Source organism: Vanessa tameamea, chromosome 2, assembly GCF_037043105.1.
Source record: "Vanessa tameamea isolate UH-Manoa-2023 chromosome 2, ilVanTame1 primary haplotype, whole genome shotgun sequence".
Lineage (NCBI taxonomy): Eukaryota > Metazoa > Arthropoda > Insecta > Lepidoptera > Nymphalidae > Vanessa > Vanessa tameamea.
Window position 1 is genome coordinate 551207 of NC_087310.1, and position 21749 is coordinate 572955.

A 21749-nucleotide genomic window follows, 5' to 3' on the forward strand; every position below is an offset into this window, starting at 1 on the left:
TTTTTTTATTATAATATTTACCATACAATGCCAGACACTGGCAACTTCCAAACTGAGGGCTACTCTCACAAAAGCTCGACAGGAAAACCCAATAACTTTAATTTCCCCATTTTCTTTTTCCAAGTCCTCGAGTTATTTAATTGCTACAGTTAGGCCAACGATTTAGTTGGACACGTTGGTAACACGGTGTGGAACTGACAAATATTTTGATACGCTTCTTTTTTTTTTAATTATTTAAGCTTAAAAATAAAATAATTTAATTAACATAAGAATTGATAACATTAAGTGCTTAAATTGATACAAATATAAATACAATTCTTTTTTGACGTGCCTCAGACCATATCCAAGGATTGATGATTTTTGTCCTTACTTTCTAGTTAATCTAGAAATTATATAATAATCTAGTAGAATCTTCGACGCAATTTGCTTGCGCTGCGATCCTCGCCCTCGCTGGTGGTCTTAAAACTTACAATCCAGTTGTTGAAACCAAACGTTTGATCCTAATATAACTGAAACTTAATTAGGTCCAGGTCCGGATGGGTAATGTTGGGGTCCCTAGGCAATACACTTTACGTTTTTTGACTTCTTTCAATATATTTTTGTACCACACCGCTGTTTTATTCATAATTACAATATTTTTTTACTGCTTATATTACGGAGGTATGCCATCCTATTCAAATAGGAGAAATATTTATCTTCAATGATTTCAGAAACAATGAATTTCAAATTTCCCGATTTATGGCCTGCCTGGAGGCCTCTAGCCGTCGAGGGACCCTACTCAAACTCAAACTCAAACTCCTTTTTTCAACATAGAAGCATCACACTTACTTATTGATGGTCAAATTAAACACTACCACCGGTTCGGAAAAAGGAACACCCTGACCTGAGAAGAACCTGCGAAAGAAACTCAGCGGGTCTTTTTTTTTTTGTCAAATTAATTACATACATAATTGTATATGAATAGAAGCCAGGAGTCGATCTTTTCATTCCCAAGGTGTGCTATCAAACATAAACTCACTAATTGTATAGTAACCTTTAGCACACAAGCGTTCCTTAACAATTTTTTTAAATTTAGCTATAGAAGCATTTTGAACGCTTTCTGGGATCCTGTTGTAGAAGCGTATACATTGCCCCACAAAAGAGTTACTGACTCTATGCAGTCGAATAACAGGAGTAACAAGATTGTGTTTGTCCCTGGTACCAATGTTAAGAGAATCACATTTTCTCATAAAAACATTAATATTTTTCCGTACATACAAAACATTACAGAATATATATTGAGAAGCAACAGTTAATATCTTAATTTCTTTAAATTTATACCTTAATGATTCCTTGGCTCCTAGGTTTGGCTCATAGATTGCGCGAATAGCCCTCTTCTGCAGCACAAATATAGTATGGATAGCGGCTGCGTTACCCCAAAGCATAATACCGTAGGACATTATACTGTGAAAGTCACTCAGCCTACACTATCCTATAAGTAACTCTGCAGACGAGCTTGCAATCAATGCAGAATCAGTTTAAACCGCACGAACCTAAATTTCCCTCTAATAAGCTTCTCACTCACTCATTTCATGAATTATGTAAATAACTCGTGATGAATGTTTGATCAACGTTTGACGCACAACAGTACCTATTTGTATTGAATATTACTCTAATTATTTGGTAATAAAAACCGAATGATGCCTTTCAAAGTTATATTTGGACGTTTTATTAATACGAATATATACACAAGTATTTAGAGTCTGTTGTAGAGCGTACACGCTGTTTCATCTTGAATATGAACAATAAAAAAAATATTAAAACAATGAAATATTTTGAGTTGCACACTAGATATATTTTATTGTTATGTATGTATATAATTATCTTCAAAAATAAAGTCAAATTTTTAATGGACATAATTAAAGAAAAACTTAAACCTGCCGAATACCGAACATAAAACAAATATTAACTTATTTCAAGGATAAAGGGAGTAAAATATTTTCTATAAAATCAATATAAAGTAACGTTGTTACAAAATAACAAACAAATCTATTTTTCACCATAGTGGAAATAAACGTAAACGTGAATCACATTATGTCAATGTTTCCGCAAATCGTGCTCGGCTAATTGAGAATACGAGTACGTTGGGGATTAGTTTTTGCGATTTATTTTTGGATTACAATTTGTTTACCACACATAGTCAAGTTGTAATCACTATCTTTATACAATATGTTGTCACAACTTATCAATTTATTTACCTACCTATCTGTTTTCGATCTTTTAATCCAGACTACAAACTTACTGCAGATACATGGAAATAAAAAAATAAGAAAAAAAATAAACTGAGATCAAAAAAGAAGTTTTTATTGACACTATAAAAATGTACAATTTTACAATAGTTTAATCTGTTACTATTGGAGGCATTGCAGCCCATGTCAAAATAAATTTAGTTTGGCTGTCCCTAATGTGAGGATTTTTTTTAAATTTAATAAGACATAAGATAAATATTTTCTAAAAATAAAATATTCAATAAAAAAATGACACACATATAGGTACACAAATGTGCAATCGAAGTTATGCCTTTTTGAAGTTAGCTCTAGGTGCTGCGCACAATGTTGGCTTTGGGAAGCCCAATATATTTCCCAAAATAAAATGTGATCACATTACGGGTTGTTAAAAAAAAACAACGGTTACAACTCGTTACAACTGCTCTATATTAAAATATATTGAAATTGTAAATAAAGCACAAAGCGCCTTTATTTAAACATTCTGGACTTGTTAATTGGACATAACAAATAGTACCTGTATATTTACTTTTTTAATGTATTTAAGCACGAAACACGTCAGATTTACGTCGGTGAAATACGAGTGGGGGGAATACTACCTTAGTATATATTCCAATGTAGTATTTGAAACAATTTATTTTGATACTGATATTTAACCATACAATTTATAATAAACAATAATGGAAGCGAAAATCTTAGTGTTGATGTTGGCGGCACTCGTATCCGTCTTGTGCAAGCCGTTGGATATTGTTCAAAACGGTATTTTTTTTTATGTATCAAAAATAAAAACAATAAAATATGCGACTGGAATAGTTTTCTGCATATAAATTTGAATAATATTTTATTGTATTAGACATACTTATTAGCATAAATTCAACTTGAAAACGAAAATCATATTGAATAAAAATTTTCAATAGCTTAAAAAATAATTTATTACTATTTCGTAGCATTGGTTTTATGTAACGTAGTGATTAATAACTCTTAAAAAAATTGTATTGAGCTTGGACACAAATGCTTCATTCAATATTATTATAATCTGTTATATATTTCTATTATTTATTCCAGAAACTGCAATAGAGAACAATCCCGTACACAAATTGATCAAGAGGTTCATTAACCCATCTTTGACTATTGGAAGTTTTTCTGGAGCTGACATTTCAAAAATTAGAACCAAGAGAGGGTAATTCTCAATTTACTATATATATTTAAAACCTTTTTTTATTAAGTTAAATTCATTTAAAAAATAGATATAATATTACGAATAATTAAATTAAAGAAAAATCATAGACAGTTAGAGTATTTGCAATCGATAAATTAATAAAAGTAGTAATAACACGATCGGGATCCATTTGGATATTTGATCAATTCATGCCGATGTTTTGACAAAAGTCGTTAAGGGAACAGAATCAACTCTCATAAATAATGCACTTCAAAGAAAATGACTACGTTTTAATGCACTTAATATTCGACTGATACGGGCAAATATTAATATGTAGGTATTAAAAAAAACTTTTCATGTAGATACAATAAAGTACACAAAAAGTTTTATTAATATGCAAATGTTATAGTGGATAAACTTAATATTAGTATTCCTTTATTTAGATCTAGAAAAACTGTATTTACTGATTTTTTTAAAATGCAGATCCGAGGACGAATGTGAAAAGCTGAATCTCTGTTTACTTCACGCACGATCCAATACAAACTTCTTTGCAGCATTCGAACTGTACTTCGTAAAGTAAGTTTATAATAAGTGATTTTATGGCAATGTTTATGACATGATCCCTCTCCCCCTCATGAATCTCGAGCGGGAATCTATCAGTTATTGTCATCATATATAAATCCAACAGTGGCCTTTATATATTTCCATATTTAAATCCACTAATTTAATTAGTAAAATAATTAACAATGTTCTTGTACGAGTAAATAGTATCGTCTTTTACCAATAGTCTTTGTACCATTCTTTCTAACATACGTACGCTAAACCTAAGAACAATTAAACTAAAAAAACAGATCACTTATTCAATTTTTTTGAAGCTTTTTTGAATTTTTTTGGAGCTATTGATGACATTTACTGTTATAAATAAAAATAATAGAAGTTCGAGTATAAAAATATGTTCAAAAGTTGCAAAGGGCCCCAGTTCTTTCCTAAAATTTTCTATAATTACATTTTTTGTTTTTTACAGTAAAGAGAATGCTCGTCTATGGGATCATCACGCACGATCACTTTCCGAGTGTCATCAGCGTTACAGCTGTTACAGATAGACAATAGTTTTAGCTTAGTAAAAATACTTATTTATTTACGTAATGTAATGATAGTAATATATGTATTAAGAATTGTATACGTAAGAAAACTAAAAATAAATATCATGACAATCATCTCTGTTTTTTACTTATTCGTTATTTCAGGTAACAATAAACCAAACCAGACTAATACATATTCAAAATCAAAATGTTCTTTATTCAAATAGGATCATAGAAGCACTTTTGAATCGTCTTGTTAGATAATACTGAGAAGAACCGGCAAGAAAATCAGTAGTTACTCTTTTCCACCATATTAATTATTGTATGTCAGTAAAGTACAATTGTATATTCATATATCCTTACTATAAGTATTTGAAACGGGATATTTACCATGTTTTTTATTTTTATTTGGTGGTGCTCGATATTTCGACATTATCTACGAATGTCTTGTTCACGAGACTGAAGTTTGCGGGTAGATGTTGACGGCATTAGAAGTGTCCATATCGGACTACCTCCTTTCTCGTACGTTTGCTGCGTAAACACGGGTCACCACTACCATTGTCACTTTCGCCCCTACTGTTTGTTTTATGTGCACTAGACACTCGATACCGTGTTTGACAAACGAAACTCACCGTATCGATTCGCAAATTTTATATATCCTGCCTAGAAATCAATAAATATTAAGTCCACGCTTTATTATCTTTAATGTAATCTTGTATTGAGTAATATATCTTGTTTAAGTTTTTTTAACGTGAGCCGTAAATTGTTTAATATTCCAAAAATAACTGTGGAATCTTATTATATTTTTATCTTCTTATTATATTCCTATTATATTATTATATATATATATATATCTTATTATTACGAATACCATGTCCCAGGAAGAAACTATGTGTTATTAGTTTATCTTTCTTCCTCGTTGTCTATACAATGATTGTCACCGTCTCTTTCAAAAATATCTATTATATTGTTGTAAACATATTGTGAAGCAACTGTAAGCACACCCTCTATTTTAAAAACATCCCAAAGGGAGTCTCGAGCTCGAAGATTATAAATACACCAGACCGGTATTTTTTGTAATATGAAAACAGATTCAATATTAGTAGCGTTAATCCAAAGCAAAATTTGGTAAGACATAATAGAATGTATACTAATCGAACAATGCCAACATCAGTTAGTTGACTAACCTTTCTAACCGCGAATGCTGTGGACCTTGAGTCTCTGAGATCTTTGACACCTAGTCGAATATTTATAAAATATAGTATAAATTAACAAAATTTAAATACCTGTAGGTAATTCGAAGAGAAGTTTTTTAAATCCAAAATTGAACATATATTTAGAATATTTATATGTATACTACACAATGAATACGACTAACAAGCGAATAACTATTTTTTGCAATATTTGCCATAAATATCTGCAAAATTGAATTAAAGATAACACAAAGGCACTTTTTTTTTAATTTAATACATGAATAGGAACCGTTAATAAATATTATTTTTTTTAGGTTGCGGTTTAGTAATCGGGTGCAGGAGTGGGGGGTAGAGGGGATGTGGGAGAGGCTACGGGTAGACTCTCTATCCTCTGGTGCCATTCCCATCTTGCGAATTTGCTCCGTTCCTGAGATATTGGCAAAATCTTATAATTCTAACCTCAAATCAGGCTATTTATCAACTCGATTTTCGAAACTCAGTGGCTTTAAACAACACTCTAGGGGTAAGACCGACAAGACCATATTGAGTCAGAGTTAACAGAGTCGATTTTGTGTCAATTTTTTTACAATCAAATGTATAAATGTATAAAGCTTTCTAGCAAAATCATTAAAATTAATCACAACAAACAAAATGAGCACTCATTCGAATTACGCGAGTCAAAAAGAAACAACGAACAATATATTTAAATATGAATAATGTCAGAACACATTAGTGATATTTGACAAATTCATTTAGCGTTTTGACATATGACAAGCACCTTATGTATATTGCATCCTTGTCGAACTTGAAACAAAATAGTTACTCATCCTGCTCCTATAGTGATAATACGATTTATTTGACATATTTACGCGTATATAGGTTATGATAGTTTTTCTTAATTTTCTCGAAAACGGAGCAGTTTCGCTCGACGCGAGTGGTATTGTTATAATCAAGGACCAAACCTCTAACATATACAACACTTTGTTTCTCCAAAATCGTAGCGACTTTTACTAAACCCAACCCATTTTTATGCACCGTATTCGTAATCACAACTTCCATACGTTAAAATGTAAATAATTGCTTGGATCACAGTTTATAAGGGTGAGTCGGATAATACGTATAAAATAAAACAGAGGACACATTCCACACACCTTTTATTTCAATTTATATCTAAAGAATACTCATTACAGCACAACACATAAATTATATAGATAAAAAACAACCTTTATAAATTAATACATTCTTATAACTCATGGAATAATTCGTTTCAATTTAAATAATTTGTTCCTACCATTTGGTTTAATTATATTAATAAATATTAATACCATTTTGATATCTTTAAAACAAATTCCATAATGGAATGTTTCGATCAAGTTTAGTCCTATCAAAACATTTCTCAAATTACTTATTTTAATGGACAAATACACTGAACATAACAGGTGAAACACTCAATGACTGAACATGTCGAAACGAGTGGCTATAGTTTTTAAAATCATTTAAATCAATTTGTAGTTTATGTGAAGTACGGGCCTGTTCCACTCCGAGCCGTGCTGGAGGTCATGCCCAGGAGGTAATCCATCGAGACACACAGATCAACATGAAAACATATTTTTGTAGTCGGATATTAGAGATTAGAAATAGAATAAAATGCAAACGGTCTGGTATCTGCTCCAACAGTATGAGCGCGGCTAGGAGCGGTCGCGCGGCGCGCGGCGCGGGCGCGCGGCCAGCGGGCGCAGGGCGGCGAGGCGCGCGCGCTGCGAGTACAGCGCGCCCAGCGACAGCAGCGCCAGCAGCGCCAGCGGGCTGTGCCGCAGCTCCTGCTCCGACGAGCGCAGCTGCAACCACGGCCTCGTTAGCCCCCGTCTCCGCGTCACGGTCGCGATCGTTTGGACTTAACGTCGACGCTCCCGTGATTATTAGTCAATATTTTTACTGGCGAACTACTCGAGGGTGTTGTTGTTAAAAAGTAAAATTAAAATATGATTAAACATAATCTGATAGCTTCACATGACTGCTTCTCATATGTCTACTCTCATTAAATCATCACTCATTTGTCTTTTTCTATTTATTTGTAGTTGGTGCTAATATAGTGCTTCTTATTATTCGTAATATAGTGAAAAGGATTCAAGAGACTTACGACCTGCCTCACCCTACGAGTTGGTCTACCACCATACCGGTTGTAGGGCACAAAGTGCTGCTGATAAATTCAAAACGATAATAAGAATATATATTACCTTCGGGTCGAAGTCGATATCGAAAGATTTAAACTTCCCGTCTGAATTAAAATAGAACGCCGGTTCCTCGTACGAATGGCTGACTTTCGACAATGATGACTCTATCTGGACGACATAAGTCTTATTGTCCGCCGGCAACCTAGGCATTGTGTACATCAGTCCGGGATTGTTGAACTGGTTATAGCCTAGAGGGTCGAGCTTCGTCGAGTATATCAGATTGTGTGGGGTCGACTCCAAGGCGAGGGTCAGTCTGAGGGTCTTGTAGTGGTCTATGTTGGGAGTCCGAATTAAAACATTCGCATCTGTTAAGTGATTGGGATGGACAACTATAAGTCGGACGTTTTCTATATCTTTTTCTTTCATCTGAAATAGATTAAGAATTTTTTTATTGAGTATAGAATTACATTCCCCAAATACTTTAGTTTAGTTAGGCAAAATAATACATACAGTTAATATTATATTACCGTTTTTTAAAACAAATAGCAGTTTCGAAATCATAATTTACATTTGCACTTTACAGGCAACTTCATTTTCCTAATATTATAAAAGTAAAAGTTATATAATCGGAGCCAATCCCGTGTCAAGCATTAAGCGCTCTTACTTCAAACGGAGGCGGCTGTCTCGCGAGCACGATACCGGCCAGCTCGGGCTCCACCGACTCCTTCAACTCCACCACATACACGCAACCCGGCAATAGACCTCGTATTCTAAAACATTCAACAAATTTATTGAAAAAAACATGCACATCATATATTCGAATTAAAACGATCTCATATCACGATTATCATAGACACGACCCAACGGCCAGGCCCGGTACCTGAAGTGTCCCGTGTCGGAGGCGGAGGCGTCCTGCTGCGCGCAGTGCGGGCGCGCGGGCGAGGAGGCGGGCCGCGCTCGCAGCGCCACGCGCGCCGCGCCCGCGCCGCCCAGCGACACCACGCGGCCCAGCAGCGACCACGCCACGCGGACGCCCCTGCACAGAGCGATCCGTTACCGTCGTCCGCCGCCGGCGGGCGGGGCCGGGCGGGCCCGGGCGGCGCCGGGCGGGCGCGACACGCACTCGAACACGACGCGGTGCTCCTGGCCGTCCTCCACGGCGACGATGGCGTGCGGCGGCTCGAAGCGGTACTCCTTCATGTGCGGCTTGACGTAGTACTGCGCCGGGGACAGCGCCGCGAAGCGCAGCGCGCCGGCCGCGCCCGACGCCACGTTGCGCCGGAACGCGCCGCCCGACACCGACACCAGCGCGCCCTGCAAGGGGCGGTCGTTATTGTTGCGAAAACACTTTCATGGAAAATGCTAATTTAGAACCTGTTTCGCTAGAAACCTTGGATGCATTTACGGATTACGACTCCCTCGGGACTCCTGATATCTCGTTACATTCGGTTCAGAATCTTCACTATTCTACGGTCCGTGCTCACCTCGAGCGGCGCGTGGTCCGCTCGGTCCCGCAGCACCACGGCGATCTCCGCCAGCTTGTGTGCAACGATGATTCCGTTCTCGTCGGGCTCGTCGAAGGCGTAGGACTCCTTCTCCGCCCGCACCGTGTACTGGATGTCCGCGTCCAGCGGACCGAAGCTGTATTTGCCGTCGGCTTCCGTCGTCTGCGTCAGTCTGACATCACCTGAAAAAATTATGAATGTCTCAAAAGCGGCTCACCAGGTAGCTATCATCCTACGTACATCATTAAACTCTACTCTAAACTATTTATCCCCATCTGAAGCGAAGGATAACCATTTTAATGAAATAGTTAGGCACAGTAAAGGTACAATATACTTTTTTAAATATAATCTTTTATTTACGGTGCCGCTCAGGAGCGACTCGAATCCTCTTCGTCAACGCTGACCTCCGGCTGAGCCTCGACGGTAGTGCCATTCGAACAAACCACAGCCACTTTTAACTGTGCATAAAATAAACGCAGACGCAATGAGGAATAACATATAAGCGGTCGTGCGTACCGCCCTCCAGGGTGACCAGCACGCCGGACACGGAGGGCTGCAGGCGGCCGGCCAGCACGAGCGCGCGCGCCGCCCGCAGCGACAGCACGCGCGCGCAGTCCGCGCCGCCCGACACGCGCACGGCGCCGCGCGGGCTGAACAGCAGCGACGCCGAGCGCGCCCACACCTCCGCCGCCGCGCCCTGCGGACAACGGACTCGTCTCGGTGGATCTTTATTTTTGGATCGGATTCGTGGATTATTTCGGAAGCCTAATGATGAGCGAAATTAAATGTGCAAAGTATTATTACCTGGGTGGGTGCTCAATTTATATTTTTAAGAAAAATTAAATTAATCTCCTGCGACCGTCCCACTGCCGCGATGCCGGGACGCAATAGATAGTACATACATAGATATAATATCATGTCACATGTTACTCACGAGACTACTGGGGCTCTTTTTTCAATACAAGTAGAAAACCTTATGCCCAAATGCGAAAATGAAAAATCATAGCAATCATTTTCGCTCACCTCCTCCAAATACATGGTGTGCTCGTACACGTACACTCCATCCCGCCGGACCGGCTGGAGGGGCACCTCCTCGGGCGGTCGTCCGTCCTGGACGATCTGGAGGAGCACGTCCGTCGCCGGCTCCGGGGAGACGATATCGACGACGGCCGCGTGCGCCGTGGCCACGAAGCGCACCCGCGGCGCGTCCGGCCCGCCCAGCCGCACGGGCGCGCTGGCGGGCTGCACGCGGTGGCAGCCGCGCGCGCTCAGCGTGTAGCGCTCCGCCGGCGGCAGGCACTGGCGGCTGTCGCCCGCCGGCACGGCCAGCTCGCCGCGCTCGGCGCCGTCCGCGCTCTCGTAGTGCAGCTGCAGCGCGTGCGACGCCGACACGAGCAGCGCCAGGCCGCGCAGACGGAAGGCCGGCGCCGAGTGCAGGCGCTGCGTGACGGCCGCGTTGTGCGCCGCCTGCTCCCAGCACAGCCGCGTCGCCTCCACCGACAGCTCCACGCCGCCCGGCACCACGTCCTCGAAGCTGTACTCGCCGTCTGCGGGGTATCGTAAAGCGTTCTTCGACTTAACTAGGAGTCGAAACTAATTCCTTATCGAAAATATTCTATCAACTGATGAGAAACGAGTTGGAACGCTCAGAGATGGTTTTTTTGCCTTATTTCGGTCTGTGTTTACTTAACGAGAGTTCTCGGAAGCGAGATAGTTTGCATATCTACAGTCGTATCGTTAACGATTGCCCGCCACCCACCGACGACGGGCGCGTAGCGCGGGGGGCCCGCGTAGCCGCCGTCGGGCTTGAGCGGGCGCAGCGCCACGGCCAGGCCGGCGCAGTGCGCGCCGCACTCGACGCGGCCGCGCACCGTGGCGCGCACCTGGCCGAACGCCACGCCGCCCACCGCCGCGCCGCGCACGCGCACCGTCTGCCACTCGGGGAAGAACCTGCAACGGTTATTACCGGTTATCCGACAGATACGAATCGGCTTTAAAGCCTATTTCAATTTTAGGCTCATGGTGTTGACCAGAATATTTATATAGTCGACTAGTGAATGCGATAGTGGGGAAGACTGACTCACTGTAAGCCTTCTCTCTGTTCCTGCTCGGTCACTTCGACCTTCACCGTGTACTCGCCGGAAGGTACGAAGGCACACCATTTACCTGAAAAAATGGTATTCGCAAAATGTAACGTCGCTTCAGTGACTCCACCCATTTTTATAATGTATTTAAATAGTATAATAATAAATAAATAAATACAATATAATAAAATCGGTTGGCAGAAAAGGAAAAAAATATATTATGGATTTATATTGGTTTGCATCCAAATTACGTAGCTAATAAATATTAAGCAATAAATATCTTACTAGTGATGCCTATGTATTTTTATGAATTACATTAGAGTCAAAACTCCAATGGCCTTCTCATTGTCATAATATACAGGTACAGTCTGCTCTGTAGCATATGCAGTTAGGAAAGTTAGACAGTGAACATTGATATCTCGCAATTAGTATATTTAGGTTATTTGTATCAGACTAATTTTTTATATATCGTATACAACCATACCAAGAATATAAATATAAACATATTTGGGTATCTAGACGAGTATTAAATGTAAAACGTGAACAAACTTTTATTGAACTTTATTCGTATTTTGTGCACCATATCTAAATAAAATTCTATCCTGGGTTTCCAGAAAATTGCATTACTCTCAATAGTACATAGATACTATATGTAAATAAGATCTTTAACGTTACCATCGTCACCAGCCTGCACGCGCAGGTCGGGCCGCAGCTGCAGCGTGCGCGGCTCGGGCGGCGTGAGCTGGCCGCACACGCGCCAGCGCGCCGCCACCGCCTCCAGCGCCGCGCTCGGCCCGCCGCTCGACACCACCAGCTGCACCTCGTCCCACTCGCACTCCTCTGGCGCCGAACAGACAACATGCTCATGTATACAACATTGCCGGCCAAAGGACTGTGAGCCAATGTGATAGCTGATAGAGGATCATTCGTTATTAAATGGAGTGATACATTTTTCAGTTTATTAAAAAAATGAGTTAAATAAAAAAGATCCAACCGACCATGCTGGAAGGTGAGAGTGTAGGTGGCAGGCTTGAGTCCGGTGAGAGTGAACCTGCCGTCCGCGTCGCAGGTGGCCACGGCGCGCCCCCCGCGCAGCACCCGCGCGCCCGCCACGCCCGCGCCGTCTGCGCCGCGCAGCGCCCGCCCGCGCACACTGAACGCCGTCACCTGAGGACCAAACATGTTCAATCATACTATATTTACTACTTGCTATGTGCATTGTGCAGCCCTTCGTTATGAAGTATATTAGAAAATATCTTAAATCTGTCTTGTAGAATCAAATATCAAACAGCAATAGAACATTACAATAAATTAATTATGTTATATGTTATTTCACTTTCATATTAAAGGCTGTGCGAGCAGCTAAATTTAAAATAGAGAAATGATACTTTAATTAATTTGTATTATATTTACTAACTTCAAAAGCATTCTTGATGTATAAACTGTCATGAAGCACAGCAAAAGGCACCACATCAGGCTTAATATTGTATGTGACAAGAGGTTGACCGGGTGAGCTGGTCATAGCCAGCAACTTGTACTCCCCAGCCGGTACCAGACCAAATTGGAATTCTCCAGCTGCATCTGTTACTGAGTAACAAATCGGAGCATCTGGAACTCCTTGGAGAAGGGCAGTCTTACAACCTTCTACTCGGAATTTTTGATTTTCCTAAATAAAAATAAAATCATATTTTAGACAAAGTTTAAAAGAATCAACTTTAATTTAATGTTGTAATAGTAATGTTAAAAAATTACATTTTTTGAATATAGAAGAACATAGATTCCACTGATAGGGCTGCCGAAAGATATGACAGATCCTGAGACATCATAACCTTTCACAATCAAAGATCCAATAGGCAAAGCTGTATTTCCTTCCTTCACTTGCACTACAGTCTGAGCAGGCTCAATTTTCCATCTGCAATAACAATATCATTACTACAAAAATCTGTTATAACAATTTGAATACTTATAATTTAAATTAATATTTCTCCTAAATTGCAACTAAATTTTAAAGCATCAGATCATCAGAGTAATTTTACTCACACAATTTCTATTTTGTCAATTATATAGTACAGTCATCTGTATATTGGCAACAGAGACATACTGAGTGATGATTGGTATTGGTGAGATTTATCCGTGCATTTAAATATATAATACTACTTATTGTATATAACAATAATAATCTATATAATTAATATGCAACAACATGAGGTTACTTCTGTATTATATTGTTTGTATAAAAGGAGATCAAATTTCAAAGTCAGATCTGCATGCTGTGTTCAGAACATTCCTAGTATATTAAGGTATGGTACATTTCTTTATACTGATAGTTTTCAGTGTGAATTTAATATAATTGACCAAATATAATGAAAATTGGACAATGAGTAACATAGTTATTACACTTAGTTATCATAGTAATTAGCAAAACTAATGATATTATAACTTACTTAGAATGTGTTGCTTTTACTACATATTTTCCAGGTATAACTGGTGTGAAATCAAAATCACCATTAGTGGTTGTTACTGTGTTCCTAACATCTCCTTTCTCATTTACAAGTTGGATATCAATACCACTAGGCCCTTGTTTCTGTCCTGCGGTGATCACTCTTCCGGTTATACCGAAACCATTAAATGAGAAATTTATATCCTGACCAGTAGAACACTGGTCTGTTTCACCGTCTATAAGGAGTTCTACTTGTGAAGGCTCGAAACTCCACCCAGCAGGAGGGTGCACCTTTAGTATATACTCGCCCTTTTCATATAATGGCAAGAAATAATATCCATTAGTAGGGGCGCATTCAGTTCTCTCTTTTAAGCTACCTTCCTTCGTATACCTAAAATTTAATAATATTATTTTTCAACGGCGCAATATGAAATTGTCATTTAACGATAAAATACAATATATTTTAAGATTATTAGTCTCTTAGATTAACTTTTAAAATTATGACCCAAATTCGTGATAGATTAAATTATGATTTTTAGGTTAACTTACAAGCCGATCTCTATTTTGGAAAAATCCAAGCTTGCATGGCTTTTCACAAAACCACCACATCCTAATATATCATTGGCATAACATGTCGATGTAAATGTGACTAAATATGCTACAAATAAATTTAATAAATCGGATATTTTAAGAGACATTTCTGCATTCTAACCAATTACCTAAACCTCAGACTTTTTGACAGTTGATAAAAAGAAGTTGGCACTTATCATTATCACCACAGAATAATAATACTACGAAGAGTTATCACGACTCAATTATAATAAGTCATATTTTTAAATCTGAGCTAATCATTTAACCGACATAACTTGTGAAGCACTTATTTAAAATTATTTTCAATCATAAAACTGTACGACTATATCTTTTTATTAAAATATTGTTGATACATGTTTAAAAATTAGTTAATTTTTTTTATTCTTTATTCTTATAACATTACCGTTTCAATTTAGATTCTGTAAGTACTATGTACCTTACGGCTTACACATAATATTGGAAATTTCTAAAGTATTCAATCAATGCTGTTTTTTTTACGTATGAAACTCGTTTTCAAGAAAAAAATCCACTCATTAATATTTTATTAATCATAATCATATAAGTCAGTTATTATAATCCAAATGTACAAAAACTAAAACAACATTAAAATTAAATTTTAATTCAATTGATCTATTAATAGTATAGTAAATTGATTTCTCGTAAAAAGGACAGTCCTGGGTTGAGACGGAAGAAAAAAACTTACTTAAAACCTAATAATTGAATGGCAACCAGTAATAACAGATTTTTTATAAGACAAAATTAAATTTTAGTTTTGATAAATTAATTAATCAATCTTATTTGTCGACCGTATACAAAACTGAAGAAGTCTAGATGGATACAAACTTGTTGGTCCAAACAACATACACAACTCAGAGACAACAAAAATATATGAGTCATGTGATTCACAAAACAGGGCAAACGTTAAATGAACATTAAGTTATATTTTCTATTTTGCATTATTTTCACAATGCTTAATACAAGTACAAAATAATGTCACTACCTCCTAAATGTATAACATTTTAGATTTATTGCAGTCCATACTAACATAAGTATGTCTTTCCATTTTAATAATGTTCCTTGTGTATTTTTCTTTCTTTTTTGTGTATGTACTTTATACAATTTTATTAGATTCTAATTTTTCCATGTTATGAATCTTTCATAATTTCAAATTAGAGAAAAACACTTTTGACTAATCTTGTTGGATAGTGTTCGAGTTTGAGTTGGTATTTTGTCAAAAATTAAAATAATGGTTATAACACTTTAGAATTAAACACAATGAATTATAAAATGTGTGCATGTTTATTTCTGTGAGAGATCACAAAATACATAAATATTATGATATGAAGCTTCATAAAACAAAAACTAAATAAATTTTACTTATAAAATACATTTACTAAGGTAACGTCAGTTTGATTTTCATGTAGCAATTGCTGTTTTTGCCTTATTTTGGATAGGAAGGAAGAGTTTAAATTCTGCTGGTAGTTCATCCTCTGAATATAATCTGTCTGAGAAGTAGACCCTTCTTATACGACAGTTGGCATGAATTTGGACTCTAAGAGTCTCAACATAGTTGGTACCATAAGCCCTCCTTGTGAAATCAGCAAGATTAAATTGAATCTGATTCCAACCCTCATCTAAACGCATAGGCATGGTACAAATGAATGGTTTCACACGAGTTGTTGATTGATAATTACTTGCTCGGAATCTCCTGCGCACATTTTTGTCATCTAAAACCTGAAATATGACAATTGAATATTTTTTTATAACATAACTAATTATAACAAATAAAAGCAATTCTTGACTCCAAAATTTTAAAAGTACTCATTTTAATAACAATTTTAACATTTAATAACTCGTTTTTTCTTGAACTGTATAATTGTAACTGTTAAAATAAATATATGCTGCACACCTGAACCTCGAATGTAAAATATTTCTTGAGGTTTTTGATAATCATAACCAAAAAAGGTAGTTTGATGCCAAGAGTCTTCTTTGGATCGGCAGGACAAGTGATATACGTAGTGCTGACATTGGTCCCAACTATTTCTAATACTAAGCTCTGTATATCGTTGTCCGTGATTCGTTTTATGTGCCCATTTCGAACTTTTTTATCCCAAATTTGCAAAGGTTTGCTACCTATACTGTAAAGAATTGACAAAAACCCGGACTGAAAAGTGTTTTTAAACATCTCTACTATTCGTATTCTAGAAACCTCTGTGTTCCAACATTTATCAGATAGTTACTATAAAAGTTTGATCAATAAAAAATGTTTTTTCGGGTTTGCATTGAAACTTGACAGCATGACAGTAAACACAAGAATTTTGAACTCCGCCATTGGCCATGCGTTTGTTATCAATTCAGCATTACCATAGCAACATACAAAATATAACGTTTCTTTTAACTCATGTTCCTTTCACCACATAAATAAAACTGCTTTCATAAATTATTATAAATCATCCCAACGACTTTAGTTAAACATAAATATATTTTTTGGTATATATCCGTTTCTCCCTTTTTTTTTTTTTATTGAAAAATTAAATATAAATACCCTAGACGAATAGTTCATGAGAAAAATTAATATTGTTGTTAATGGTTACATTTAGTTAGTTCAAATATGTAATTATTTTTTGTTTGATTCATTATAAAGGGCTTTTAAAGATATAATCAATGTAAACCGGATATAATGGAACGTAATGCGCTTTCATGACAGCGATTGATTGAAGTGAACGTTGTCTCTTGTCTGTGAATTTTGACAGATAAGTACACTACACGCGAATCATGCGATGCATTGTATCGCATGCATCATAAAATTATAAATTTAGTATTTGATTTTGTCAACTATAAATCATAATGAAGAAATAAGTCATACCTTTAGGTACATTTTAGGATAATGAAAGTTTGTTTATGTATTTACTTAAAGTATTAGTGAATCACCGAATATGACGGAAAATTCTTCGAAAAAGTAAGTAGTTATATATTATACTTTTGAATAGAATATATTTTACTTCCCTAAAAGTATATTTAAATTTACCTGAACGCTAGAAGTAGTAAGATACAAATGCTTGAACGGGTTCGCTGTTTCTATTTATGTATGTAGTATGATGGTTGTTAAATTTGTCGAAATACTTTTTTATTATTTTTTAATGATATAGTAACATGTCGAAAATGATATCTAATAAAATAAATCTATAATAATTGGAAATGTGAGAAATGTCAATTGTTGTTTTAAAATAAATTCATAGAGAAAAGAAATGACAAAACAAAAATGTTGAATGTTTTTTTAAATTGACAAGCTTGAAATTTATTGTCTATTTTAAAATTTAGTAGTAATTCTCTTTACTGTTTATTTGTAAAAAAATGAACTGTATATACAGATAAAAATATGTGAGTATGAGAGGAATTGTTTGTTTATATATATTTTTTTGTATTTTCAATATACTAAATACAAAGAATCAACAAAATCATATTTAACATTTACTGAACACTGATTACTTTTTTTTAAATTTATAACACTGTCAGAAGTTAATTGGTTTGAAATTTAATATTAAATATACACACATATAAAAAGATTTCTGAGCATGTGTAACATGTTGAATACTAATTCTGTGTGAATCATTGTGTAAAAGGATATGCCTGAATATTTAAAATAAAACAATTGTGTTAGCAATATTTATAGTCTGTTTTAATGTAAAAAAAAATCAATGTATTTGCTTACATCAAACCAGTTTATTTGACATTCATAACATTGATGGCTGATGCCATTTAAAATTGATCAAAAATAAATTGGATCATTGAAGTTTTTCCTAAGCTCAGGAAATAATAAAAAAACTCAAATCTACTTATTTTTTAAATTGCAGTTGTCATTTTAATTGTGTCTGATTTCCTGTTGTTATCTTTTATTGTTAATATTATTGGTTTGAGTTTGTTTTGTTGTTGTGTTTTACAATATTATATAAAATTTGGAGTCAAGGAAATTATTACTTTTTCATTACTAAACTGTTTTTGAGCATTACAAAATATATTTTAGGATAGAGACAAATTTTTAACTTATTATTTTATGGTTTAAACGTTAACTTGATATTTAATAATACCACTCTGTTTAAATTATCTCTATAATGATTAGTTTTTAATTAGTTTGTCAATCACTTGCAACTTTTTAGTACCTTTCTTGATTAATTTTCTAATCGGTCATTGATCCCTGCCTGCTTTTGGATACTAAAATTTGTACAAGTCTACTGTTTATAATAAACATGTAAACAATGACAAAATAATTGGTTCAAGTGAAATTAGAAAACAGAATTAAATTGTATATTAGATATAATGTTATGTGGGGGTGTGTGAACAAACATGCATTATTTATCTTTTTATGATAGTTACATCCGGACAGCATTTGATAAGAAATTAATTTTTAGTTAAATAACTTTTAGTTCTATTAGTAATTGATACTTTCATATTCTGAATGTGGTAATGAAAGGAGTTTTGATGTATCTATTGAAATGATTGGTAAATTCAGATATGATTAGAAGATTCAGGTCATATTTGTTTCTATCTGTTTTGTACCCATTACATTCTAGACGAAAAGTCAACATCCAATGCACTCTATTGAAAAATAGCTTACGAGGTTTCTCTTATAAAATATGTACTGACACAAAAAAAAACTTGTCTTATATTATTACTACATTGCAATATAATAGTATCTATGGTTGTGCTATAATTTATTATTCATCGATGACCTTATAAAGTTAATCAGGATAGTAAATTGTCTATGCCACCCACATTGATTTATAAGCGTTCATAAATAACAAGTCTGCGGACCATATTTTACTATTCTAGGAATGGATTAAATAATAATTGGTATTTAAAGTAAACTCAAACTTCCTTTATTCAACATAGAAGCATCACACTTACTTATTGATGGTCAAATTAAACACTACCACCGGTTCGGAAAAAGGACCACCCAGACCTGAGAAGAACCGGCGTAAGAAACTCAGCGGGTCTTTTTTTTTTATCAAATTAAGTAGATACATAATTGTATATGAATAGAAACAGCCAGGAGGCGATCGTTTCATTCTCAAGGTCTGCTATCAAACATAATACCGTAGGACATTATACTGTGAAAGTAACTCAAATAAACTAGGCGAAACATATCAACATCGGTAAATAATCTAATTTTTTTTACTGCAAATGCCACAGAACTCAGTCTACCCGCTAATCCGTTTATATGGGGGATCCACTGTAACTTGGCATCAAGAGTAAGGCCAAGAAATTCAGTTGTTTCAACTGGATCCATCGATTCCCCATTGATAAGTACATCGGGTTTTACATTTTGCATGTTTGGTGTGCTAAATTTTACAATTTTAGTTTTTTTATTATTCAGCCTAAGATTATTTACGCTAAACCAGTGTACTATATCAGACATAGCATTGTTTACATCGTCATACTGTACCTGTTTCCTATTAATTTTAAAAACCAAAGAGGTATCATCAGCAAACAATACTATATCATGTTTGTTCCCAACAAGAAAGGGCAAGTCATTTATGTATACGAGGAATAGAAAAGGTCCAAGAATTGATCCTTGTGGGACCCCCATACCAACTGAGACCCCAGGAGACCTTGTCCCTTTAACGTCAACCCTCTGAATTCTATTGTTAAGATAACAAGTCAGAAGCTCCAGTACACATTCTCTAATTCCATAGTGATATAGTTTCCTGACCAGAGTTTCATGTTGAACACAATCAAAGGCTTTGGATAAGTCGCAGAAAATCCCTAAGGCATCCTGCGACTTCTCCCAGGCATAGATATTTTTTATAAGTTCGATACCTGCGTTGGTAGTCGAGGGACCCCTCGTAAAGCCAAATTGTTTTCTATGGAGCAGATTGTATCTATTGAAATATGCTAATAATTGATTTAGAATATTTTTTTCAAATATTTTGCTGACGGTTGGTAGTATTGAGATTGGCCTATAGTTGTTAGGATCTGAAGAGCTACCAGATTTAAATATTGGAATGACTTTACTATGTTTCATCAGGTCAGGAAATACACCACGTTGAACACAATCATTGAATATTATTGCAAGATAAGGTGCAATCACATCAATAATTGAATTAATCACCTTTACAGAAATACCCCATAGATCAGCAGTTTTCTTAATGTCTAATGACTTAAATGTACAAATTATGTCATTGGTGTTTATAGGATTACCCCTAATTAAATTTTGATTTGCATTCTCGTACATTTTCTTTAATCAATGATTCGGCAACTGCTGGAGAAGAAATAAGTAACTTAGTTGTAGAAACTGGTATGTCAGAAAAAAATTGTTCAAAAACTGAAGCAACTTCCCGTTCACTATTTATGACTTTATTATTATAATTTAAATTCAATTCGGAGCTGCGACTGCCACCTCTACCAGTTTCACAATTAATAATTTTCCAAGTCATTTTTATTTTGTCATGTGCATTCTTAATTCTATTTTTTATAGTTAAAGACTTTGCCAAAAAGCACACTTTTCTAAATAATTTTGAATAGTTACTTACATATGTATATGTACGGCCTTTCATTATAAAGCTCGTACATTCGTTGCCTACTTTTATGAATTCCAATAGTAGGCCAATCATTGAATTTTAAAAAGTTTTTTGTATTAACTGTTTTAGAAGTGAATATTGCATTAAACTTTTTTCTAATTAATTTAAATAGATTATTATACAAAACATTGGGATTATCACTAAAAGATAGGTGTGGGAGATTGGCCAATATATTACTTCTAAACTTCTCAATACGACTTGTGGTCAAAGGAACAAACATTATTTTTTCGGAATTGCTTATTTTTTTAACATGGAAATTAAATAAAGCTTGTTGTCTACAATGATCTGGATTTAGTTTATTAATAATTATTTTATTTTTTGGAATATGGGTAGCAAATAAGTAGGATTCTTATTTCCGATATTGACACTGATAAATCAATAACCTTTTCAATTTAAGATTTAACCTTTTGCATTCAGGAAGTCCATTATATTCAACGGTAAAAATATAAAAGCTAAAATGTAATGTGGCAAAGTTTAACTAACTTGCAAAAAGGGATGTATTTTTAACATAAACTGACCCACTTATGTGCGTACTTTCTCTGCTTCAACATAAACCAGTTCTTACTATAAAAGTATGCAGTTTTATAGTTAGGTTGGAAATTCCCTTTATTGAATGAATGAAACGAAAGGCTTCGTTTCGATTCCACTCGGTTTGCGGTCAGTCAACTGGAGCCTGCGA

General features: G+C 35.7%; 3 protein-coding genes across 3 annotated transcripts; 1 reads left to right on the forward strand and 2 right to left on the reverse strand.

The window, feature by feature from the left end:
- Positions 1–2886: 2886 nt before the first annotated feature.
- On the forward strand, positions 2887–4640 carry LOC113398238 (uncharacterized). The gene is made up of 4 exons (XM_026636875.2): positions 2887–3023; positions 3330–3444; positions 3907–3999; positions 4448–4640. The coding sequence occupies exons 1-4, from the start codon at positions 2945–2947 to the stop codon at positions 4524–4526; spliced, it is 366 nt and encodes a 121-aa protein (XP_026492660.1). The 5' UTR covers positions 2887–2944; the 3' UTR covers positions 4527–4640.
- A 2195-nt stretch (positions 4641–6835) lies between these two features.
- LOC113398213 (BOS complex subunit NOMO1) lies at positions 6836–14662 on the reverse strand. The gene is made up of 16 exons (XM_026636835.2): positions 14451–14662; positions 13906–14292; positions 13214–13373; positions 12879–13127; positions 12460–12628; positions 12137–12301; positions 11462–11543; positions 11137–11327; positions 10401–10924; positions 9894–10074; positions 9357–9559; positions 8996–9186; positions 8753–8908; positions 8537–8642; positions 7936–8298; positions 6836–7536 (listed from the first exon to the last, which is right to left on the reverse strand). Exons 1-16 carry the CDS (start codon positions 14597–14599, stop codon positions 7387–7389), a joined length of 3426 nt encoding a protein of 1141 aa, XP_026492620.2. The 5' UTR covers positions 14600–14662; the 3' UTR covers positions 6836–7386.
- A 1110-nt stretch (positions 14663–15772) lies between these two features.
- Positions 15773–16850, reverse strand: LOC113398233 (cilia- and flagella-associated protein 20). The gene is made up of 2 exons (XM_026636866.2): positions 16402–16850; positions 15773–16226 (listed from the first exon to the last, which is right to left on the reverse strand). Exons 1-2 carry the CDS (start codon positions 16675–16677, stop codon positions 15909–15911), a joined length of 594 nt encoding a protein of 197 aa, XP_026492651.1. The 5' UTR covers positions 16678–16850; the 3' UTR covers positions 15773–15908.
- Positions 16851–21749: the final 4899 nt, after the last annotated feature.